This window comes from Larus michahellis, chromosome 2 (genome assembly GCF_964199755.1).
Source record: "Larus michahellis chromosome 2, bLarMic1.1, whole genome shotgun sequence".
In the NCBI taxonomy this organism is placed as follows: domain Eukaryota; kingdom Metazoa; phylum Chordata; class Aves; order Charadriiformes; family Laridae; genus Larus; species Larus michahellis.
In genome coordinates, this window is record NC_133897.1 from 32,987,190 (window position 1) to 33,014,615 (window position 27,426).

At 36.6% G+C, this 27,426-nt stretch overlaps 1 protein-coding gene across 2 annotated transcripts in view; it reads right to left on the reverse strand.

Annotated features, from left to right (window-relative positions):
* CRPPA (CDP-L-ribitol pyrophosphorylase A) overlaps positions 1–27,426 on the reverse strand; it is a 117,968-nt gene that overhangs the window by 29,851 nt on the left and 60,691 nt on the right. For both annotated transcript variants that reach the window (XM_074574795.1, XM_074574796.1), the window contains exons 6-9: positions 26,100–26,197; positions 22,555–22,644; positions 21,709–21,801; positions 17,844–17,972 (exon numbers count right to left, since the gene is read on the reverse strand). In XM_074574795.1, coding sequence (XP_074430896.1) covers positions 17,844–17,972; positions 21,709–21,801; positions 22,555–22,644; positions 26,100–26,197 — 410 coding nt within the window. The remainder of the gene's footprint in view (positions 1–17,843; positions 17,973–21,708; positions 21,802–22,554; positions 22,645–26,099; positions 26,198–27,426) is intronic.

Genomic DNA, 27,426 nt, shown 5'->3' on the forward strand with positions numbered 1-27,426 from the left:
TAGAGATTTACAAATTAACTTCACTCGATTTTCAAAAACTGCTATTCATCATTGCATCGTGTTTTCAATGAGAGCAGTCAAGGAAGCTAAAATGCTTCAGCTGAAGCCACTAAGTATTTGCTAACTTGATACTGATGTCCATTCCAGGGTGGAGAAAAGCCTGGAAATTAAGGATCATGGTAGGCCAATTTCACAAGAATTTTAAAGAGAATACTATTTTCTTTCTGACTTTTAAAACTCCTTTCTGCTACTTGAATTTTTACTCGAGCTCTTTCTTCCTCTTTGCTTATACTAAAAACATTGCATCCTAGTTTGCTCTCTACTGAAAGATGCTGATAATCTCTAGCAAGTGGGAAAGATGGAATAACTAGAACATAATCTGCATTGCTGGTACTTTTTATTTATGTCTGACAGTTTGAGCAAAAAAGAACAATTTTGCAGTTGCACCCACTTTACCCTTCAATATGCCATGATGAACAGACACTGTTAACAATAATAAAACAACTGGGAAATAACTATAGTTTAGAAAGTGAGGCATTCAATCCATTTGAAAAATAATACGCACACCCATGTTTCTTCGACGTAGTGTGCACTTGTAACTCCTGGTAGGCCCTGAGTGCTCCCACATGCATGAGCATGCGTAGGAATGTCTTGTTTCAAAATAAACATTAGAAACTGGGTAATAAATATATAATTATCATCTGGATAAAATCAGATGCCTAAAATCTTATTGCCTCTGAGTATAATTATAGTAATAAAAGTATTGCTGACTGATGAAGAAATGTACTATTTATGCTGCAGGGACTGCAAATCAACACTTCTTTATACTCAGCCAGTTAAAAAATCCAGTCTGCATTATAAAACTTCATTGGTATATAAAATAATTCACCTCTGGACTGTAGTGATTAATCCTTCTGGCTTTCTCTTCCTGTATTATCTCTTTCCTGTGATTTATATTATTGTCATGATAATAAATTCATCAATTCAAGATAATACTTGGTCTTTACTGGATAAAACGTGTTTATATAAAAGGCACGTTCATTGTCCTAAATCACATCTTTAAGGTATCTTTCATATGTAGTAAAACATTGTCTCAGTAGATTAGAGAAAATATTTCCAAACATGTCTACAAAGCACAACCCTCAGAAATCTCCTATCCTATTTTAAAATCATATCTTTAATCTTATTTTGCTCACTACATCCCTGGAGTGAATATTAAAAAGAAGGCCTATTTTACAGTTGCCAAGTGGGGATACATCATCTGAACTGCAAATTTAAATTTAAATGCTTTAGATCTTCTAGAAAGATTAAAAACGTGAGTAGTGTTTTCATCTATATTTATGAACTACTTATTGATAGAGTTTCCAAATTCTGTCAGCAGGGGTAGAAGAGCCTTCTCTCTTTCAGAGATGACGTGGATATTACAATGCGTTTCCTGTTGTAGGCAGTGCTCTACATTGAATTGAACAAGTTCATAATTAATTTTACATTAGGTCACTTTTTGAGAAAATAGAGAGGAAATACACTGTTCACTATATCAATTTTCTGTTTTAAAATACAAATATTCACTCAATAAGATTGGGGCTTGGACTAGCTGACCTTTAAAATTCCCTTCCAATCCAAACTATTCTATGATTCTATGAAATGTCAGAACTCCAATAATTAAGGTTTACCTGTGCAGCCTATTTCAGGATACTTTTGCATAAGGCGTTTTAATACCCTACGATGACTCACTTTTTTGCCCCACAAGACCCACTGGGAACAGCACTAACAAGTGCTGCAGACTATTAGGACTGGCAAAATGATTGTGGACCCCATGATCTATTCCATCTGTGCCATGAAAAGCTAACTTCATTGCTGCTGCCCTGCTCCCAGCTTTTTTCTTTCTGCCTCCTGCAATGTTCACTCCTGTCTTGCCTTTTTTCTGCACATCCAATTAAAATGTCTGTTTACCCCTTATCCTCTCTTCTTGACACCAGGTGCCCAATCTGAGGGGGACTGTGAGCACATGAAAATCATTCCATCCCATCTCAACTATTACACATTGTATAACAGCACCAAATGGGCGCAATGAGCTGCAAAGTATTCCTGGGGGGTAAAAAATGGTGAAAAAAACCAAAACAGAGCCTGTGTGGGGTCTATTCAGAGGCTTTGTGGAAGTGACAGCCACAGGGAAAGCTGGAACCCCAGAACAATAAAGCATGAGCAGTGCAGAGAAATGTCAGAAAATTTCAGGGCTGTAGTTTTCACTACCATCAACACTGTATGTACAAGATAGAATGTTTATATAGCTGCATCACTTGGCTAAATCTGGATTAATGTTTACAGGAAAAGAGGAAAAGATATTCCTGATATTACGGTGACCCTCCTTACCAGGGATGCAGCTTAACTTCTTCATTTAAAAAAAGTGGGAAAGAAGAATTTAAAATAAGATTTAATTCATTTACTGTATCTTCCAATCCCAGCTTAGCTCATGGCTCAGACTGGAAGGAGTCTCCATCAGCACAGACTGTATCAAGGATCCCTACGAGGGGACAGAAGCTAGGGAAGCTAGGACACTTCATAGTGGCTGCACAGGAGGTGGCGATAAACTGATACATAAGAAAGTACATTTAATGAATATAAAAACAGGATATTGCTCACTTTTCACAAAACACAATGTTAGGACAGGCTACAAGTATTTGCTAAGTGAATAAACCACACAGCTCAAGCCACACTACATACAGTAAATCTGCTTTCATCTGCTAAGAGAACTATACAAATAAAAACACTCTTTTCTTAATTGGAGAACCACCTTCATGCATAGCCAGAGAGAGATTTTCCTAATCTTACCCAACAAAAGCATCCTATGTTTAAGTGAGAAAACTTTTGTCCAGTTTTACATTAATCTGAGAGCTACCTTAGTTACCAAATAAAGTCAAATTCTAGAGATAACATACATTTAGACTAAACACAATGTGTAAGCATATCAAGTTGCTTATAGTGCTCACTATATCTTGTAGAAACAATAATCATGCTGCTAGCAGTGATAAAACCATAGGAGTGTACTAGCCAAGGCTAATTAATACCAAAGTACCCAATGATAAAGCTTATGCTATAAATTAGCACACTCTGAGCTATTCTGCCCAGTGTTCCCGTCCCAAGTGATGTGATCTTTCCCATCTCTAATTATTCTGGCAAGTACTATCTTAAACACAGCTATACTGCTTCTAGAAAACATTTCTTACTTCCAGGTCTTGCATAGTTATAGCATGCGAGTAACCACTGCCCACCCCCAGTTTTTGAGAAACAGTCATACAAGCATTCTGGATAATTTCTTGCACTTTTTCCAATACCTATATAAAATATTGAATATTGATAGAGAATCTCTGAAAAAACACTTTGATGGTTTCACCTGTGCTACTACTTCTTTAGGAAAAGCTCTTATTTTAAAATAAATTTCCTGTTCCATTTTTTCTGTGAAGAAAATGGTCTCTTAGGTCTGCCCTGTTGTAGCACTTAAGTCTATGATGGACATTGATCTGAGGCAAGAATGAACATCATTTTCAAAAGGTCACATGAAGAAAGATCTTGACTTACGAAATAAGATGTAACTGAACATTAGTATGATTTGGGCAGACAACTGGAGGGGAAAAAAGGCTGCTTTCCAATAATAATCCTGAACATTTTTGTATGTCTGTGTGTTTGAAAAGATACTGCTCATGTCCCACTTAACCAAGAATATGTAGGCGGCAATTAGGCACTGAGCCAGTGAGCCTCCAAGCAGTTTCTCTTAATGCTGAAATATTAATTAGTACAAAATATGTCCTTGCTGGATAGAAGGGGAGAATGGCCTAATTCAGAAGAGGAAAAATATCCAGAGTTCATTACATAACATTTTTTGCCAAGCAGTGAAAAGCTGAAATAGATGGGCATACAAAACAAATATGTGTTTCAGGTGACCTATATCAACTCACCCATGCAAGATGGATAAAGGTACTAAAACCAACACAGAAGGAACGCAAAGACAATAATGTTTGCTTAAAGAAATAATCTTGCAGGTAGAGTGAAGGAGGCTGGATGATCATTTTTTCTATCTCTAATTTCTAACTTTTTATGTATGAAGAAGAAACGTTATTAGTCACTGATTTTGTTCAGCACTGAACCCTCAAATCCATCTCTTTCAGAAACAGACCAGTGTCAAGCTCTTACAGACAGAGTTACATGGAGCTGTTGGCCCATGAAACCATGCCTGCTCTTCCAGTAGACATATAAGCCCTGTTAACAACAAAAGCATCACTACAGCTGACAGAACTACCAACCTGCTAAAGCCGGTGTGCCTTCGCTGTTGCTGCGTCTGACGCACAACCTGACTATGAAAAGCTCTATTAGAACAATGAGAAACTTTCAGCAGCTACTTTCTTACACCACTGAATTTTATCCCTCACTCTCATTCTCAGCATGAACTATTTCAGCAAAGAGATTATATTGTTTAGGAAAATTACTTTATCCAAGTGATAGAAAGCCATGTTTTGTTCCAATTTGTGCCTGCAAAACTGGGGTGGCAAGGTATCTTGTAGCAAAACTTTGACCAGTCAGAGAGAGATGGAATTAAGGAAAATGAAGAAATCATCTGAGTTCATTAGGCCAATTGTTCAATAAGCTCTAGAAAAAACAGAATTAACATTTGTTGGATGATTCTAGTACGTGAAATGCACTTTTCTCAATCATCAGGGGAAAAAAAAGAAAACAAACATCAGGTCAACCTAGGCATCAGTAGAATGTTAAAAAGCTGAGAGGCTGCACCTACAGACAACTATAATTATGATATTTTCCAAATTTTGTATCCTTTGCAAAATTTACGCTAAATTTGCAAAACTGCTGTGACATTTGCCTTCTCTTCCTGTGATACGCCAGTAAGAGTTACTAGGAAGTTAATCAGCAAAAATCCTACATCAACTGGATTTAATAAATGCACAGTTAGCTGTGGTAACACAGGTAACTCCTTAAAATTGGTTCTGGAGTAAACTTTACTAAGGAGGATTCTGACATACAACAATCACGCTTAATGGAACTTCAGAAGCTCCCAAATAGCGCAGTAAATCACCCCAAAACTTTTGGAAGCTTTACAACAGGCTCACCTCCTCTCCAAAAGATTTAAAAACAGGAAATGCAGAAGACTTTTTATATTATTCCATAAAAAAATTAACTCTCCATGCTACTTATTCTAGAGAAATCCTAGTTAAAGTTATTCTCACTGGAAGAGCGTAGAGGGTATAGAAGCAGTACTGCCACGTTCAATATGACTTTTACACAGGGATTTGGTGTGCCTTTATGAGAAGGGACTTAAAATTTACTCTTGAGCTACACCGTATCATGAGACACATCTGGGCAAACTATCTTTAAAACGCCTGAGTCAGGTATATAAGGCACTGACAAAATTCTCCTTTAAATCAGGCACATAACTAGTACCAAGCAGAGATTTCTGTTCAGAAGCAGATATTCACCAGTAAACTCTTAGTAACAATTTAGCAGTTAAGTCCTGTTGCAGAAATGTCAGTTTTAAAGCAGTTTTAAAGCTGCCGAAGGTTTATTCTCAGCTCAAAACTAAGCAGATATTGGCTACAGGCTGCAACTCTCTGAACATATCCATTAGTTAAAAAGCGATTACGCTCACTGAAACATCAACTTTGCTCAGTAAAATTATAAAGAGCTTCTAAACTGCATATCTATCACACTCCCAGAGTAATCATAAACTGATCTATTTCTTTTATGCACGCAGAGGAGGGCACTGTTTCTGTCAGACCAAACCTGTCTGGCCAGAGACGACGTGTGGAATCTTAGAAGCAACCCACAGCCTTACGCGGGTCTCCTGTGATGAACCACCTAAAACCACGCTCTGTTATGAGTTTCTTTTACTTCACCCTGCCTTGTGGGATCAAACACCTGTATACAAATTTACTAGATCATACGTATAGCATTAATAATCTGTTTTAACTGCCTTTGTGTTCCTGAAAATGTGCATGTGATAAAGTTTCAGCTGGTACGCTAAGGTTCTAAAGATGCATTTGCAGGACAGCAGGACAAAATGAAACATGCAGTTTGGGAGAAAACACATCACAAAATCCTTTCCTGTCCTAAAATATCTCCCCTCTTAGACCCACATTCCCTAATGGGATACTAATAATATTTTCTTTCCTGATGGATAACATAATGTTTAAATAATGTTTTCAGCATAAAACATTTTATCTAGAAGAAACACAGCATGTTCCGCTTACATAATTTGAAAATACTCTGAATTCAAACTTTTCACTGGAAACCGTTTCCATTCAAATTTTCAGATAACTAGATCCATCGTACCTTGCTGATTTTGATTTTTCAGAACCTGTTCAACAGTGGTGGGTATGCATTTATTTGAACCTCAATATTTCAATCTCTTTGCAGGAATGTAATTATTTTAGGCTGTAATTATTTCAGTGTGTTAATTATTCATCAGGAAGCAAAATAACAGTTACATTTCTGTAATCTGGAGCATTTTATGGATGGTTTTAAAAATCCAAGAAATAAATGCAAACTCTGAAACATCAATACGTTTGCTTCAGCTTTTCTTCTGCTCAAACACAAGGTATCAAGGGCAGACTCCTCCTCAGCTACTGCCACTACTTTTAGACAGCTCATGTTGTCCCCTTTGACAATACCAACAACTTTGGTTCATAAACTCCATGAGCTCGTAATGATAGTTACTCCATAATTCCACAGACTAATCTTTGTGCCTTGAACACTGCAAGCACAGTGCACGCTTTGAGGACAAAAATCAAAAGCTGAACTATGGAACTGGCATCTGATCTAGTCAAAGGAAAGCTCTGAAGCCATTTCACCTCATTTTGGATAGTGAAAGATCCCACAGGACAGGGAGAAGCTTCTAAAACCGCACAGCTCGGGGAGTGAGTGGACATAAAGGTTTGTGTGTAGTCAGGCTTACAAAGGGTACATTTTACTGCTGTCGTTTAAGTAGAGATCATACATTACCTCTGTCTCTCAGATATTTTGCTAAAAATTTTGCCTACAAAATTCAACACCTGGTCTGATAAATTTAAGCACAGAAAACTGGAATTAAACACACAAGCGAGAGATACTTCAGCACATATCCTCATAAGAGTGGAAAAACTGAGTCAAGGAAAAAGTTGAAGGCAGAGGCTCTGCCAAAAATGAGCATTCACGCTGCTGCCAGTACCACACAGGTTGAATCAAACTCAAATGTAAACAATCCCATTTTTAAAAGATTCTGCTTGGTGGAAACTTCAGACATCAAAACAGTTATAAATCAAGCAGATTTATTTAAGCACATTGTGAAGTAATGGGCTCTGCCTCTCAATAGAAAGTATGACTTTTCTGAGCTGGTGGGAAATTGCACTTGGAATATAGTTAAAATATTATTTAGGCGGATGAATAAAATTGGCTCAGGAAAACAACAGCTCAAAGAATGTTTTAAAATCAAATATAATTAATTCAGACAGCAAATGCTGGAAATTCTACAATGGTGATGTTTTCACCTTCTTTAAATCCAAGCATACAATAGGAAAACAACTTTCAGAAACTACTTCAGAACAAAATTCCAGATGCAGATCATTACCCATGGAGGTTTCCTATGATCTACATGTCTGTCTCTGAATTACAGTATTCATTTTTTTTAATAAAAGTACCTCATTCTACTTCTGTTAATCCTAAATTCATGCAATCCTAAATTCCACATTTTAAGAGAATTTTCACAGTAGAGTTCAATTTAACTTCAAACACTAAGCATCTCACACTAGGTATGAGATATGAACATATCTTCATACCCAGATGTTCCAAAACACATTTAGATGAAAGCCAGCAGAAACGTTTAGAGACTTAACATTAGTGACATGAAGTTGCCACAAGATTTGCTCGTTATCTTTAAAGGTTAAAAAGTAAATAGCTCTCAGCCATCAGAAGCAAGCAGTAGAATGCACTCAGAGATTGTTCTGGCTTTATCCTTGGTGAAGAGAAACGAGTATTTATTTGGTGTAAGTGAATTTGTTTGCTTGTTCCTTGCCTGGTGGATAGTTGTATTAGCTGCTGCTTGCAGCAAGAGTCTGTGAGCAGCTTGGTGCGAATATGGGTAAGCAACGCTGAGGGAGCAAGGGCATACTTGCACCTTTACATGCAGTAACCGAACAGATAACAAGGGGCAAATGGCCAGATGAGAAACCATGGCTGACACGGGCACGAGAGCATGCTCAGAGCTGTTCATAGCCACCAGGGGAGCTTGCATGAGAACGTTCCTTTGTCATCTCTCTATAAAGACAGAGAGACACATAAGATGAAAACAATACTCGCATAGCAAAAAGAAACACACACTGAAGCTGGAAGACAGTCAGTATGCATGAAATACGTCATGCTAGAAAACTCAGAAGGGAAGATTCAGTTAGGACGTGAGGTTATGGATGAAGAAAGAAGAAAAAAGCCTGTCTAGACAAGACAAAATTTGTGAACATCTGCTGAATAACAAACCCACGGTGATGGGCCACAATAGGAGCAGGAAGATCCACAGAAGCACAAGACAATAAAGACAAACAAGAGAAAGAGAAAAAATAACAGGAGAGAAACAGAACCAAAGGATAGGTTTCATGTCCCAGTAAACAGAAAAGAAACAGGTCAAAATGTAAGAAAACTTGCAAGAAGAATCAGGTAGTGCAGTTAGACCTACAAGAAGAATGAAGATCCTGTTTTCTGAAAGAGCCAGGTCCGAAAGCCAGGAAAGAGGAGTGCAACATCACCAAATGAGGGAGAAAACAGACAGAACAAACTGCAGATGAGGGAGTGGGGAAGAGAGAGTGAGGAAATCAAACCGACACAAGAAGAAACAATGTTTTGTATTATATTTCTAATTTAGAATACAGATCTGTCAGAGTGGATCAAAGCTAAGGAAGACAGCCTGGATTATATATTGAATATAAAATGCCAAAGGGGCAGAAATGGAAACTACATAATGAAAAATTAAGGAAACTTGTTAAAAAGAAGGTAAATGAGCAGCTAAGAGAATTAAATCCTCGCAGCAAATATGGAAGCTAACTAAGGGTGACCATATTGAAAGCACAAAGCCAATGGATGCTGCCTTGGGGGGAGGCTCAAGTGAGGGCAGAAAGAGGGTGGTATAGTTAAACAGCAGGACAAGAGAGGTTGTAAGAACAAGAAGGCATCCTTCAAAAAGATGCAGGCATGCCCACATAGAAAAAATAGAGAATCATAAATTTTGGCATAGTAAATATAAGAACACAGGAAGGCAAACAAACAAAAAAGATTTTGAAGAGAACTAGCAAAAAGAATCAAAACCAATGACAAATCTTTCCTCATACACACCAGAAGCGGGAAGTCTGCTAGAGACTCTGTAGGGCCAACTGATGATCAATGTGTACAGTGAGTGCTCAGGAAAGGCACAGCTACTGCAGGGAAACTAAACTAATTCTCTGAATTCGTGTGGGGAAATTCACATACTGGATCTCCTCTTCGTTAACAGCCACATAACCTGTAAAATGGCAGTTAACTGTACGAGAGGTATGGAAAAAATTAAAGAGAGGAATGTAACAAATCCTCAGGACTATATGGCATTCACCCAACAGTTCTGAAGCTCAGCTCCCAACGGTGGTGTGTAATCTCTAGTTTAAAAATTGCCTTAGTAGGCATGACTGGGTGGTAGTAATTGCCAACTCAAAACAAGAAAAATCTGGAAAGATACAGAGAACTACAGAATAGAAAGCCTTAAATCTGTAACAGAAAATGAAATACTGGGTAGTAGTAGTGGACAGCAAGTTAAAGATGATGGTACAGTCAATGTGTCTTTCTTTTGAAGTTTCACTTTGCAATCTTACTGGATTTCTTCACAGGAGTGGGTGACAGTTGATTTAATTTACTGGGATTTCCAAGACTTTCAACAAAATTCCTTGCCAAAGGCTTTTAAGAAAACTAAGGTGCCATGACATAAGACAGAAGTCCAGGCATGGGAAAGGTAGGAGTAAATAGTCAGTTCTCAGAACAGAACCTGCATAGTTTAAGTGGGGTGGGATCCATTATAGGATCTGTGTTCTTCAACACATTCATAAATTAACAGGAAAAATGAGTAAGCAATAATATAAGTTTGCTTATGATACAAAGTTCATTAGGGTAGGGCTGACTGAAATGAAATGCAGAAAGACCATTATAAACTGAGTAACTAGGCAATAAAATGATAAATTAAATTTAATCTAAATTAATGTAAAATAATTCACGTATATATTTCACATTTTAAATGATGGGGTCTCAGACCATTATTACTCAGAAGCAAGGCCTTATGCTTAGGACACTATTTTGTGAAGAACCACCTACCTTTCTTTGTTTTCCAGTCTATGTAGCTGTTCGTTAGGGGACACAGTAGATGCTAAAAGTTTACATGGACTTCAGGGGACTAGACAAGAGCATGGAACGGAAATCTATTAGGGTTAACACTTCCATAGAAAACAGCTCTGGCTCAGGAGATTTTTAACAATAATTGAGCACAGAGAGAGAATTAAGTGTGTCATATATGCTTGCCCTGATCTGATTCTCTCCTAGGCATTTCCTTACAGCTACTCTTGGACACAAGATAACGGCCTAGATAAACATCTGATCTGACCCATTATGGCGATCTTTGGTGGTGATATAAATAATATCACCAATATGTTGGGGTGGGCATAATAAAGACCACCCCAACAAAGAAACCCAAACCTGGGATGTATCAGGAGAGGTACTTCAGGATGAGACGGGTAAGTGACATAGTTGTACAAATCTCAAAAATGTTCAAGTACACAAAGAAGCTACTCAGATAGACAGGATATCACACAAAGGGAGGATGGAAGAGCTTGAATTCTTTGTTCTATAAAAAATAATTCTGAGAATGATATGACTGCACTGTGAATGCAGACCAAGATAAAACACAACCAGTCTTCCAGTAAGAATGAGGGATGCAAAAAAACCCAACTCATTTTGGAAGAGCTCTTGACTGGTTAATGAAAAGAATGCAAGACTAGGAAGCAGAGGACTCAAGTCAGTGTCAGACCCACTCTCCCAATTCTGTTTTCTTAATGCTATAGCTTTAGCAATTTTTAACTGCTTTTTTAAATGTAACAAAGGGTATATGAGTGTTGTTAGTTTTATAAAAAGAAGCATTCTTAACTAGTTGCAGAAGTAATGTGTGAAAGCTCTCACTCATCCTATGTAAGAATGCATCATCTTTCATTCAAAGAAAAATCCCACTGCAGTCAAGAAACACAGCTCTACCATAACAGAAGAAAGTAAATGGGGCCTGGATTAATTCACATTTTTTAAAACCCAGAATCAAAAAGAGAAGCAGTCTTATTTGAAGACAACAGAAAACAATGATGGGAAAGATCTAGAATAGCAAAGGCAGGTTTATAATTTCCTATTGTTTCTATCAGTTATGCTGAGAAAATGAACTTTATTTTAAATCAACTACAAAAGTTACTGATTTTCTGATATTTTCAATCCAAAATGTCTGTTATGTTTTATTACTATCATCTTCCAAAATAATTTTTTGAAGTTCATTGGGTCCTGAAGGCTGTGCACAGGCTGGGGAGTAAAGCGCATTTTTCATTCTTGACATTATAGGGCTTTTGCCATGAAGTGTAATATCACATATTATTTGTATATACTTCAGCACTGGATATGTTCCATAATGGATGACTTTCGTATGAACAATCTGATATATGCATCAAATAAGATTTGGGGCTTAGTATCTCAAATCCACACAGAAACCTCAAGCACTGCTTCCAGCCCTTGTAAAGAAATCCCCCGAAGTCAGCCTGGGGCTGGATTACATGATTCCTGCTTGTAAACAGCAGAAGAAGGTGAAAATGGAAATGAATACTCCTAATACAGATTTGATGGCCACTGCCTCTGCTGCACAAATTTTAGAAGCTACCATAACTTGAGGACTGCAGCAAAAGCCACAGAATGGTTTCAGCTACTGACAATGTACAGCTTGATGGGGATTTCTTCTTGTATTTAAATGGCTGAAGAACTTCGTAAGTTTTACTGGTCAAATACAGTGATGAAAATGTGCCACAAACTGAGGAAGTTATATGGCTGAAGGGGAGAGTTACATAACACAGTTAAAAAAAATTAAAGCACAGCTGATATCTTTATTATTGGATACAAATAAATTAACGGAGCAGAAATTACTAATCTTTGCCCGTAGAAACCCTAAATTCCACAGAAATGTCATACATCTTTGCCATACGATTAAAGACAAAACCTATACGGCAACAGAGAATACATCTTTCAGAGAAGACAACTCTACAGTAAAATACTGATCAACGTCCACATTACCAGCCAAGCTAGCACTGACTCTGTAAACTCCTATTTTCAGAATTGTTTAATACTTCATCTATAAAACTAAACTTTTTCCTTTTTCAATGCAAAGCTATCTGTAAAATTTCAGCCATATTTTTCACTGAAAAAGTGCATCCAAAATACAAAAGACTGTTCGAAACTAACACAACAGCAAGCTGGTAACAATTTCAAAATGCTTCTTAAGCACACATAACACTTTTAGTAAGATTCTTTTTTATTGTTGTTTTATGTATTCAGAGCTAAGCCAGAAAAAAAACGACGTACTTTGTACTACAGGTGAGTATTTTGGCTACCTGCTAAATGATGCCTCTGGGGGATGGCACGGAAGCAAGGGGAGAAGAATAATTTTTGATGCCCAGCTTAGACCATAAAAGAGTACAAGCATTGCTTTCAATTGAGAACTGCAGCACTAACAATTCGAAACTGAACTGTCCATAAACAGATACAATGGACTTCTGTTAGGTAAGCTAGCAATGGAAAAAAGAAGTTAAAAGCAGTTTGTTTGCAAACAAAATTTTGTATCAAAATCCTTTCATCAAATGTTTATGTTTCCACTAAGAGATAGCAGGTCAAAATCAAAGCTTTCATAAGACGGGAAAAAAAAGTCAGAATAACTCATACTAACACATTTGAAGATGAAACTCAGATTTGATGCTTACAGTATTTGTTTTTGCAAATGGTTCCAATTCAGTGTTTACTTCCTATCATATTAAAGTAGCTAGCATAATTAATATATATATCCATAAAAGAAACGACTGGCAAACTTTATCAAGTAACTGTGTTGGGTGTGCGTGGCAAGATTTCAGTAGCAGGGGGGCTACAGGGGTGGCTTCTGTGAGAAGCTGCTAGAAGCTTCCCCCATGTCCGACAAAGGCAATGCCAGCCAGCTCTAAGATGGACCCACTGCTGGCCAAGGCCAAGCCCATCAGCAACAGTGGTAGCACCTCTGGGGTAACATATTTAAGAAGGGGGAAAAAACTGCTGCGCAACAGCAGCCGAAGAGAGGAGTGAGAACATGTGAGAGCAACAACTCTGCAGAGACCAAGGTCAGTGAAGAAAGAGGGGGAGGAGGTGGTCCAGGCACTGGAGCAGAGATTCCCCAGAACCCTCTGGTGAAGACCATGGCGAGGCAGGCTGTCCCCCTGCAGCCCATGGAGGTTAATGGTGGAGCAGATATCCACCCACAGCCCATGGAGGACCCCACGTCAGAGCAGGTGGATGTGCCTGAAGGAGGCTGTGACCCCATGGAGAGCCTGTGCTAGAGCAGATTCCTGGCAGGACCTGTGGACCCATGGAGAGAGGAGCCCATGCTGTAGCAGGTTGCTGGCAGGACTTGTAACCTCCTGAGGAACCCCCACTGGAGCAGTCTCTTCCTGAAGGACTGCACCTCGTGGAAGGGCCCCATGCTGGAGCAGTTCTTGAAGAACTGCAGCCCGTGGGAAGGACTAATGTTGGAAAAGTTTACGGAGGACTGTCTCCCGTGGGAGGGACCCCACGCTGGAAGAGGGGACCCCACGCTGGACCCCACTCTACCCCTCAGGGGAAGAGTGTGAGGAGTCCACCCCTTAAGGAGAAAGGAGCAGCAGAGACAACATGTGGTGAACTGACCACAACGCCCGTTCCCTGTCCCCCTGCGCCGCTTGTGGGGAGGAGATAGAGAAATTGGGAGTGAAGTTGAGCCTGGGAAGAAGGGAGGGGTGGGAGGAAGGTGTTTTAAGATTTGGTTTTATTTCTCATTACCCTACTCTGATTTGATTGGTAATAAATTAAACTAATTTCCTCAAGTTGAGTCTGTTTTGCTCGTGTCAGTAATTGCTGAGTGATCTCCCTGTCCTTATCTCGACACATGAGCCTTTCATTATATTTTCTCTCCCCTGCCCAGCTGAGGAGGGGAGTGATAATGCAGCTTTGGTGGGCACCTGGCGTCTAGGCAGGGTCAACCCACCACACTAGCATTGCCAGAATGGGTGAACTGGGCTATAAATGCAGGGAAGATTAAAGATGGTTTTATGAAGACATGACTTCTAAGATAAGTTTACATGACTTAATCATTCTGGCTGACAAAGGTGATGGGAGAACTCTGATTTCTCCAATTATAAGTTCAATAGCTGAAATAAACCTAAAAAGGTCATGTGTGAAAGGCATAAAACATTAATCTCATCGTTTTCTGTGCAGCTTGTTAAAACTCCCAGAAGCTGTAATTGCAGAGACAAATGGAGCAACTTTCTGACCTTTCTCTGATAAAAAACTATGCAGTTATCTAATGAAAAGCCAAAAGGTTACCAATTATTTTTCTAAAAAGCTCATCCTCCTCAGACTGGGAATTTGGTACTGCCTTGCAAAGTTAGTTTGTGAAAATGCTTCATTTGAGTGCCTTTACTGTAAATGTGCTTTCACGTGAGCAAGTTTGACAGACAAAAAATTCTGATGATCTAATCAACCAGACAGACCAATGGTTTTGATCACACAGCTTTTGAACAAAGCCTGATAAGATTTCCACACATTCACACGGTCAAATATATGAATGAATGATGAGCTGCTGGAGATTTCAAAACAAAATCAAAGACAAAACTATCAAGGTGGGTCAGAAAGTTATCTGTAATTGCTTGTGTGTGTGAAAATACTGATGGAGCACAATGATTTTTCTCCATGAAACTATAATCCTTTCTGTCTTTAAAAATATTTTCATAAGTGAAATTAAAATCGACAATATGTTCAGGATGCAAACTAGAGCTGTTATGGAATGGATCCAATCTCTTTATCAATAATTTGGTATTCTATGCATGATGCTTATGGCAGAAATAACTATTTACGTACAAGCTGTGAACATGCACTCATTTTGAGCAAATGGAAGGTACAAAGCAGGTCATTTATAAAACACATTAAAGTCTTTTGCTTTCTTTTTCCTGATCAGCTTCTTGGAGTATCAAATATTTACAGAAGTATTTGATATCTGTTTCTAAATACCAAATAAACACTGCATTTAGGAAAAGAAAATGAAGACCTACGCTTCTTCTTAGGGCTTCACATCTCTTCCAATACTGTCAAAAATGTGCTCCTAGGTTCCAAAAGCATTTCATTTCCATTTCCAAAACATAAAAAACAACTACATAGCTCAAAAATATTTATTTCAACAAATTTACTTTTCTAATGCAGAATCTTAAAGAGTGCCCTCATATTCCTTTATATCAACCTATCATCACACCCTCTTAATCATATAACCCTTCTAAGCATAAAATAATTTCACCTCAGTATTACCATGGTCATGTGTCTCAATAAATGTCCCTTACCTTTTATCTCTGCTTTTGAATTAGTAAATGTGTGTATATCAACCATACATGCCTGGTAGTGATGATACAAACCTGTCAGCTGGAGGGAAGCTCCATGAAGTAATCTGTCATCACTCTCTTCCTGAAATAAACTATAACTTTGAGGGACTTCTGCAAACTGGATACTGACAGAAATTATTGGAAAGACAGGCTGAGTAACTTGCATTACAGCGGCAGGTGCTTTTTGTGTTTCCACGTCCTCATCATGCCTCTGTGAAATTCGTCTTTAAATCTTCAAGCATGGAATTCATCTATGGATTCACCTATTAGCTAATAGGTTGTACTAAAAGTAAAATACCTTGGTGACTCTCAAATCATGCTTTGGAATTAAAAAAAAATACAAACAAACCCTGTTTTAAAGATGTCTTTTCACTTAATAAATTGCTTTCTATCACAGTGACCACCTCTCACTCTCCCCCAGACCAGCAATAAAGTTGGGGTTACATCATTTCTAGATTCATATATCAAGTCTTTCCATAGGTCATCACTTAGAAACAATTATGTTCTTTGTAGATCTGCAGCCAAAAGAAAACTTGATACCTGTATAACATACATACGCATGATGTGTATAACCTATTTCTTAGTCATCTATCAAAACACCGATAAGCAGGAACTCAGGGCTATATCCCCACCTTTGTGAGCAGGACATGTTTTAAAGCCATTTTAAAACAAGATAGCTAGAAGTTTACTTACTTTGCAAAGTGTTTTACTCTACAGAATACTTTTTTCACACTAATAAATGACAACTCTGCCTGCGGTGATCTTACATAATCATTCTAGCTTTTTCTTTTCAAAAAAATGGAGGCAGCATTCTGCTGCAATTCTCTTACCCACCACAGATCAAGAATTTCCATTCAGATCTCATATTGTTGTTAAACACGCCTGTTATTGATAAAATGTTTTGGTGCCATGGTCACAAAAATCCACCGAAGATTATAAAAGGCTTTTCTTTTTTCCAGTCAGCTTTACTAACTATTGCTATCCACATATGTTTATTTGATCCATTTGCTTATAAAATCATATATACAACCAATTAAGTTTAAAAGGAAAAAAACTGTACTTACTCTAAAGTAGTATTTGCAATGTTACTTTTTACCATGATAAGGTGCCTCTTAGAGCTATGTTTCAAGTTATTCAAATGATTTTTACCAAAGGAAGCCAGAATTCACCCTGGAAAAAATGGGGTTTGATACTACCAGAAAGAAGACTGAAAATAGTTGTATGCTCTTCTATGTTGTGCGAATGAGAGACACACTAGTGTCATTAATAGCATTATTCATATTCTGTTGGCGTCAAAAGTCTGTAAAAGCATAAACTGATAGGTATTGATACTCATAGCTCTTAATAAAGCCATAGAATTTAGACGGAAAACAAAGTCTTTGGTATATGAGAAAAGGATGTAAAACTATAGCCATGTTCAATCAATTATATATAAACTCAACGACCTAATTCAACCTAAAAAAAACCCAGATGAGACTACATTTATTCTTCTTTATTGAAATTTCCATTGAATATCTAACTTACTTCTTCCTTCACTGTTGACTAAATTAAGAAGCTGCAAAGACTGTATCTGCACTGGAGGCAAAGCAGCCTGTTTTTCTGTTTGGCAGAACATGTTTCCAAGGCAAAATGGTTTATTTTGAACAGCTTTTGTGAGTCCAAACCCATTCTGCCTCCAGCTGAGGCAATTTTCAGCTGTTGCAGACATGGACACTGTTTGTTTCAACACCTCTCTGCCATGCCCTTTCTGTCATACCAAACACTGTCTCGATGAGGAATTTAAAATTCTGCAGAACCACTGATCAAATGTACTTTTACTATTTTTTACTTTTTTAATGCTGCAAAAGCAAATTTCAAAGCAGAAGAGCAAAAAGAAAAAGGGCCCTGACATTTCCATGTACTGCTAAAAAATGTTTACAATTTATTCCTCTCTAATCAAAATGCTTACATTTTTGCCTGTAACTAGAGGCTCTTCTGGATCTTGAACAAGAACAGGCAAGAATATTCCAAAAAAATCTTTTTCATGTCATATTTTTTCCCTTTGATTTTGTTTGAAATGAAGATTCTACCATTAGTCATATAAATCACAAAAGAAGATAATTGGAACATAGAAAAAGAATTACATACCTTATATTGGATAAGGAGACCATAAACCAAAATATTTTTCTTTTTCAATTCTCTTGCAAATTTCTTGATCCTAGTTAGTTCTTCCATCCCAATGCTGAAAGAAATATTTTCTGAAACATCCAAGTGCACCTGCAAAGGAACCAATACGAAAAAAAAGAAAAAAAAAATCCATAGTGTGTTATTTTAGACTGCCAATTTTTAGTACCTTATTTACAAGCTAACAAGGGTTTTTCTTAGTCAGCTTCTGTTATTATTAAATTCCACTACTTATATATTTAATGACATGAAAGTTATTTCTCTTCAAAGCACAGTGAAACCAATACATCAGAACACACAAGAAGACAATGTTCTAACTGCATATTAAAAATATTTCATTAAATCAGAAAATGAACAACATTCTTTGGTAAGCTCTAGCTTTCACAGATTTATTTTTTTTTTTTACTATCAGGATACTAGAGAAATACAGGTGTTGTTCCTAATCATCTGAAAGGTTTTCAAAATGGAACTGCATTCTTTTAAGATTTATTTTGAATTTACTACCTCTTCAGTACAGCATATTAGTTGCCTAAATTGCATTAATTTCAAGATAATGCTTCAAGTTTAAAAAACAGAATCTACTTCAAAAGAAGGCAGGGCTATGACTGTCCCGGGGTCTGGGGCAGGGAAAGGCAGGTCTCACGTCCAGCAGGGATGCTGCACAAACATGGTGGGTCTCACAGGACCTGAACTGGTATCTCCAGGGAGGTATCAACTAACTCAACCCTTTCCCAAGGCTTACGTGTTCCCCAGTTTAATCAGTTTACTTTACAAAGGTTCTATTAACTGCAGAAATCAAAATTAAGGATGCTGCTTTGTACATATAAAGTTTCAGTATCTATTAATAGCAGAATTACCTTTCCCCTTAAAAGAAAGAGAAAATAATATTTTTCTGGCTGAATGATTCCTTTGATATAAAACTCAACTGTAAGTACTACAGAGAGGTAGGAGTATAGAGGTAGCCCCAAGTTCTGTGCTTGGGAAAATTAATCCAAGTTCCCTTTGTACCTTATGTTCAATTTATCCTGACAGTAATAGGTTTTTACTCATTTTTCCCTTGTAACACTTTTTAAAAAGCTGTTTACTGTCTCAGTCTATATTCGCCAGGAGGAAAGCTATTGTCTTCTACTACACAGGCAGAGATTAATTTTCAACCACTTATTATCTTGTTATTTTTTACCCAAAACAAGGCTAAGTACTGCTTATTTACAGCTATTTAGAAGAAATTTTAAAACCTATTATTTTGAAAGAACACAACCTAACACCTGTTTACCATTAACCTGTTCCACAGCTTTAAAAAGAGATTTTTCTCAAACCTACTTTTGTACTGAAATGCAAATAATGGCAACTACAGAGCTGAAGGAGTACCATTCCCTTCTTTCTAACCTTAAGTAATAACAAAAAAATAAAAATCGTATCTATCCATAGTGCCTACAAACATGGACATGTATTACTCAGAAAAAGTAATGTCAGTTTAAGAAAACGATTCTTCTGGTTATAGCAGAGTTGGAGAGGATACTGGTTTGATACAGACAAATAACAGAATGAAGTTTACCTCTCTGCTTCCTATTTCTCCTGTAACATTAATCTTCCCTTTTCTGCTATGTCCAGATACAATAGTCCAATTGCTGCTTCAACTTGCAGATGCCAGAAAAAACTCCAGGATAAAGGATAGACTTTTGAAATCTGTGGCAATTTATAGGCGGGAATATGGACAGAAATCATCATTTCTAGTGCAAGCTCATCCTTTTGCTGGGATAATTCTCCCCAGGCTGGTTAAACAGACAATCTGGCACAATAACAACACCTGTCATTTTTACAACTAAAGAAGCTGAATATCAGAAGGAAAAATAAAACTGATTCTCTTAATTATCAGATTGTCACGATAAAGTTACACGTCCTGAAATCGAAGAATAGACAAGAACGTTCCAATTACACAAAAGTCTACATTAGACTGCTCCTGATTATGAGGTTAGAATGGAAGCAGTTAGCTGTTCTCCTCATTTATCCTTTCAATTTTTCACTACCAGGAACAGTTTTACTTTTGAGAGTGGAAAAGAATAATGTTTCTCATACAGCTAGTACCTAAACCCTATGCATTTAAATGTCATCATATTGCTTAAAATTCTGAGTCATGTTTGCCTGAGAAATATTAATGTGCCCTTTACATCAAAAGAAAGTGTCTTACAGGACTTTTTCAGTAACAATGCGTTCAGGTTTTATGTTAAATGAAGAATGTAGCAAAGAACAAAGCTGAAGAGAATCCCACACATAAGCCTTAGTGAAGCGGGCACCCAACACTGAATTTAATTAAAGACTACTAAAGGAAGATTCTGTCCCCCAGCCATACCATCTGTAATGAGTTTCAAGGATTGGAAGTTTAAAGGACTTAAGTAGTTCCCAGTAATTAATATGAGTCAATGATTTGTTTAGCTAATTCTTCAGTCATTTAAAACATACTTTCCAGTTCTCCTATGTTTTCCTTCTTGTATTTCTAAAAGGTAGCGTGGTAACTCCATAAAATTTGAAGGTGTAGCACGAAATGCCTTTTCATAGTTACAGTACTTCATTTTTTAAAGATACTTTTAACAAATGTATGCGTATCTATGTTTTAAATGTTAGCAACTGCTTCCACCTACCTAGTTAGAAGACTTTTCTCCAACTGTCTAGTTTTGGGAAATTTCAAGGAACAACTGATGGATCTGGAGTACAGTAAAGGGTTTAAACACATCCTTTTCTCCTGAGGCTATCTGAAAAGGTGTCCACCTAAATAATTTGTGCATGCTGCAGGCTGCTCAAGCAAGTACACTTTCATTAAAAATGGTGCTGGATTCTACAATGACTTCCAGAGCTAGTATCTTAGGGGCAGAACCTGAGCTTCATGGTGAGCTTGTGTATGCATTATTTGCATGCATACCTATTTCTCAGGAAATATTATGTCCAGAATGTTTATAGCTACAATTATTAAAACAAAGCTCTCACATTCCATGTATCACACTAAAAAAGCACTGAAATTCAAAGTCCAGGGTTGAGATGAGCTATGAATTGGGTACAAAAGAAGCATGCTTTTAACACTGTAGTATTACCTAGTTGATTAACATATCTAACTTTATCTGCACACCCATGAAATTTAACAGACAGAAATGCTTTAAAAATTCTACCAGAATAGATTCTTCACTCATAGAACATCTCGATAAGTACAGTACATATTAAAGTTATATTCCAAAGTACTTCAAAGTTCATTTTTAATACTTCCACCAGAAAAGCAACAATAATTTTCAAACTTTGAATAAACCACACACCATAGAAAAAAATAAAGCTACTTAATTATGTTTCAATTCTGAACATTCAAGCAGAGTACATCATTTGCAGCATCCACAGCAGAGATGGAGCACAACAGCAAAGCAGGAGTTAACAGTTCAAGATGACTAGCCACAATGAGTTTTTTTACAGAAATATATAACTAATAAATTGTCATGTGCTAGTGTTGGTTTGTTTCCTGACAGCATGAAATACATTTGCTGAAGTGCGAATGGTGCTCTTTACAGTCCAATTTACAGTTAAATTTTACAATTTTATTCAGAGCTAGCAGAATCTCGGAATTGCCGTCCCTGGAGGTATGTAAAAGATGGGCAGGCATGGTGCTCAGGGACATGGTTTAGTGGTGGTTTCGGCAGTATTAGGTTAATGGTTGGACTCGATGATCTTAAATGTCCCTTCCAACCTAGATGATTCTAGGATTCAATCTCTTGAAATAGTTTAAAATTAGTCCAACATTTTAAACTATTTCACTAGATGCTTCCTATAGTAACTTACAGGAGTTACCTACCAAAATAAGGACAACTGGGTATAAGAGAGGAATATTTGATTTTTCCAACACATCCACAAGTTGTTGGGTTTCTTGAATGGCACACTTTTTATCCTAAATGAAAATAAATGTTTAGAATTACTGAAAACATCAAACAATGGTTTCATAAAAATGGAATTCAAAGATTCGTTATTTACCAAAAAAAGATACATCGTTTTTTGGTTTTGGGGCTTTTAATTTGGTTGGTTGGTTTTAATACATTTGTAATGCTTTTGTCTGGTAAAGTCATAGTTATTGGAAAAAAAGTGAGATTAATGACATTGCCCTTGAGAAATATACATATATACAAACATATACATATAAAAATATATAAAAAACGAGCTTAAGGGTCTTGACTGGTTTCAGATATGATTCATCTAAAACCTTCCTGTTCCCACACAGGGACCCAAGTACAGACTGCATGGCAGGCACGTGTCCAGAACGGGAAACGCTAATGCAGACGATGGTAGCAATGCACAGTTAGATGACGACACGTATGACATAGCTCTATAGCTCTTCATGAGAAAATTCACTTCAGTACAAAAATCTACGAAAGGAAATTTTAAACTACTTTCAGTTGCGCCCCTCTCGTTCAAGAACTCATGGCTGATTTAACAACATACTGATGGAAGTGCAGAACCAGGAGAGAAAGAACAGACCAGTATCTCAAAGGTCTAGTTTGGTGCACATCAGAAACACCAAACATCGCAATGGATACACCAAGAGGACAGAAATAACAAACAACTCATTGTTCAAATATGTAATTATTATTTACCATTACTAATAAGCTTAAGTGCAAAACTAAAAGCATGTATCCTTACTACTCACATTTACGCAAACAAAATTGTAGCAGTGTCCTGAAAGGATGTTTTGTAGATGGCTATCATTTTTGCTTAGAGATGCTGACATAGCTTCAACCTGATTTAAAAAAAGATAAAAATTACTATATCACAAAATTGACTTCAGCCTTAACTATCTGCTAAAGTTTCCACCATTATGGCAGAGTTTTTTCATCCAAATGATTTAAAACTGGCAATTATTATTTCTGCTATGAGAATGAAAAACTGCTCAAATTTTCAGGTGACTCAACAGTGCAACATGGAGCCCAACACCTCGCAGACTCTTCTGCAGGTTTTTGCTGAAGCGTACTGCGAGGAGGAGCCACTCCAGAAACAGCCCTGGAACTATCAGACACCAGCCCTGCTGCCTGTGTTAGGATGTTCAACTGCTCCCAGCAACGAAACACTGTTCATAGGATCAAGGTGATATAATGATTTTAGACCTCTAATTCTGATAAAATATCTATAATGTTCAAATACATATATATATTGTCTCCATGCAACCAAAAAACATAAATTAAGTATGTATGAACAGGTGTTCTAAGATTCTGCATATGACGAGACTCGTTTAGAATTTCTCCTGAAAAGCATTTCCTCAATGAATACTTTAAAATAGATCACAGACATACTTATTTTGCAACCTTTAACACCAGCTAAGAAATTACCTTATGCTAATTAAAACAGAAAGTAGATTCTACTACATTATATCTTCAGGATTGCCTTAAGTAAAGCAGCAAAGCAGGTAGTGGAAGGGGAATTTGTTTCCTGAGAGAAGATAACACTTTGAAGACAATTGTAAAAAGTTGAAAAAAAGGCCAGAAAAAAATCCTCATATTGCTTCTATCAAACCAGCAAACCTCACTGTTCCAGTGCTCAAATGAGCCCAGAAGACATATTACATATAGCAGCAAACAACAGAAGCAATACACTGCTGTTTTCCCTCAAAATGTCACTTAATCCACAGTCCAACAGAAGCACCAAAAAAAAAATTTTAAAAAGGCTTTGCACTGTTATCTAAAGCTGATTTGTTTATTTCTGTAATACTTGGGGATCTAACCTGTTTGCAAAGGAAGGTGATTTGAAGGCCCAAAGTTGATATTTATGCAATAAAGATTTTAGAAACATTCTGGGCTGAAAATTTGATAACGCAGTCCCAAATAGTTGACGTTTAGTATTTTAAAGAGATTTAAAAAAACAAAAATCACAGAAGGAAAGAATTACTTAAAACACTTTTAAAATGCAATACTCCATGGCTCTTCTGGCTTGAACTTCTGCAGACGTCAAGTCAGAAATCCCCAGTACCTTCACAACCTTGCACAGACTTAGATGAACAGGAGCATTTTGCATGCCAGAGTCTTTTCAGAAGGTAAATGGAACATGACTCAAGGGAGAAAGCCTAGAGTTTTTTTTTTCCTCGAGATATTACAACAGATGATGCTTAAGTATTCCTAAACATTTAAAAATTAATTTCGTGTATTGGAGTTTTGATTTAACTTGGACAACTAGAGTTTAACATCTAAAATGTTAAAATATTGACCATAATTAGTTTAAATTTCAGATAATATGTACTCTACTGAACGATCCCCAATTAGTGTCTTATTTAGCTCAATTACCCTCCCATTAGTCCTTTCAAAAGGCCCAGCTTTCAGTGTGGTACGTTTAACGTGCTTAAAATAACTATCATGTCGCACGGAGACAAATCTCTCTCTCACAAGGTTACTGTGCTTCTCTTGAGAAATCATACACCAGATACATACTCTCTAAGGTGCTTCAAATTTAGAAGTTCTGTATATTGCTAAGCTTAAAAATTAACTCTCAGATTTTACTGTTTAAAACCAAGACAATACATAAATATTACTTTTCAATTTAAGGCTTGATAAAACGAATGACTATGGACGTCTCAAGGAACAATACAAGACTGGGATCTTGATGGAGTTCTTTGGTAGGTGTCACTTTGCAGGAACATTTTGAACGTGCTGAAGAAAAATTTAACTATCATTTTAATTACGATGAAAGACAACATGGATCATCAACCAAATAAACAGATCTAATACAGCCACCAAAACAATTCAGTCCCATATCAGTAGGAATCCCTTCACTTTGCACCCTCATTACCTTGTTTGTGGTCATTTTATGTGTATTTTATTCAAATGCACCATAGGTTCAGGTGCACGACCAACCCAACAGTTAACTAGGCTCACAATGAAAAGTTGGAAATATGCTGTAAATTTTAAACAGTTTTGGTGCCAGTCTGATTTGAGGTTGCTAAGCTTGGAGTCACAGTGTTGGCTGATTGAACATAATGCATTCTTTGACTTTTTTTCCTGTAGGCTTGGAAGTGTTTCTCATAGTATGGTTATAGTGGTTATATGCAAGCATAATATATAGATATAGATATGTTAATATTTAAAGAAGTACTTTTTTTTTTTTTCTAATATGGGTAAGTGGTGCCTTTCCAGTAATTGCAGTAATACTTTAAACGGAGAGAAAAAAGGAAAACTAGCAACAGATCTGGTTCCAGTGAAATGGAAACATACTTCTGCTCCATTATACAGCTATTCAGACAAGAAAACATCTTATTCAATTCTGCAAAATTCAGTTTTGCACTTTTAAATGTAGATATCTAATAAAGCATGATTTTCCATACTAAATACAATTCTTTCCAAAGAAAATCTCTAAGTATAATGCCAAATGACATTTCTAGATATAAAATGGCAATACAGTTTGCTACAGAAGAACATTCTACTATTAACTAAGCACGCAATGCAGACCAACAGACCTGAATAAAACTATTAAGAAGTAACATCATGCAAATCAGGAAACCTGTATTTTTGAACAGCTATTCCCTGTCTGTTTCTCTGGGTAATAGAAAGATGTAATAGCATCACATAACATATAATTAAGAATCACCACAAGATCAGTCGAGATTTAAGCAATTACCAAATATTAAGCACCTTTGGGAAAAATATGTGATAGTTCTATTAGTAGGAATGACAAAGGAAAAGGCAGTTAAACGCCAACAGAAAATTCCATCAATATCGTCCACCAAAGGCTTCAAGGAGCATTCGCTATGTGCGACATGTACCCCTATCTCTCTGCAAAAAGTCTGATTAATTTCACTTTGCATTTGTAGCTCTGCAGGAATACAATTTACTCTTTAATTGTTTCAGACTTTATTGCAGACTTCAAAGCAACAAAAGCGTTTCCTCTGTAACATATTTGTAACAATTCGAGTTTAGTGAATTCATAAAATCTAAAGAAAATGGCCTCTCTGTTGTCTGGATTCAATTTCTCCTCTAATCTAATATATACATTTTAAGAGGATCTGTAAGATCTCCCTCTACAGCATAATTGGGCAGAAGATGCTTCTCTCTTGGTTACTCCCACACCTGGTGTTAATCCCCTGTTATAAATACTGCAGTGACACTGGAGGTCTGTTTCTGTATTCACATTATTTAGACCATTTGTTAAGAGTTGTGGCTACCAGAAACATTAAATTAATCATACAGTTTACAGACACGGAGTTGCACTTACTTTTATTTGGCTTTGCAGAGATTCATGAAGGAGAGAACCTACTTGTGCAACCACTTCCTTTACATCGGTAATAACACAAACTTGTTGTGATAGGTTGTCTGTGATCAAGAAAAAAACCTTAGTATTTCATGCAAAGATAAATCAATCAAAATTACTAATCTTCTAAACATTACCTTTAATTCATAACAATGCTGTCTCTTGACAGAACCTTTTCAACAGCTGCAAATTTAATTTTAAGACGACTTATTTCAAGGCACAGTTACTATAACGACATAATTTATATAACATAAATATACAATCCCAAATATAAAATTCATAGTATATTTTATATGATTTTGTACAACATGAAACATGACATAAGGCCTGTCCCCAAAGCCCACGTAAATACGGGACTTCTATGAAAAGGTATTTGTTCAGGTCCATATTACTGACACCAGATGACAACCAAGAAAATAACTTTTTGAAATCTTCATACTACTTATCACTTAAACAGATCACTAAATGCTGTGTAAGCAATACTGAGAAAAGCAAAAAAACCCAGGAGACACCAGATAATATAAATCCTCTTCCCAACAATATATACTACATAACACATGAAAAAAAAAAGAAAAAAGTACTGAAGATACTGTTAAGAGAAGCAGCAGATATAACTGTTCACCTCAATATAAAAAAAAATGCAGTCATTGACAAAGATCTTGGCAGAGGGATCATCTTAGACCTTTTACTGGTGAGGGAAAAAAAAAATAATCTTGTTGATACCAAGAACAATAGTTTCAAGTTATTGCCTGATCCACTCCATAAAGCAAATATTTCAGAAAATTAATATTCTCTCTTGTTATTGACTACAGTTTCAAGATTCAGTGAGCATTATCCTTTCTTTAAGCAAACAAATAAAAATAATCCAAGTCGGGAACTCTCACTTCTAATTCAGGATTTTATCCTTTAGATGTTGAATTAATATGCAGACCAAAACAGAAGATTTCCAACATCTTTGGGGTAGCCATTCCATAAGCAGATAGAAATTTCATAAATCTAAATTATATTTAAAGCAGACTTCAATGAGACTTCAGGGATACACCACCACAAATAAATTAGTAGTGAAAGACACAAAAGAAATTATAAAAATATGGCCTAACTGTTCTTCAAACAAGTCTGAATATAGAGATACATATTTGTTGCATGTGGAAAGGTTTTTTTATAATTACATACCACACAATAAGTTAAATCAGATGCATTACTTAAATAAACATCTCACTTTCTATTGTAAACTCAAAGACTTCATTACAAAAATAGACATACAGATCTGAAAATTAATTTTAAAGCTGCT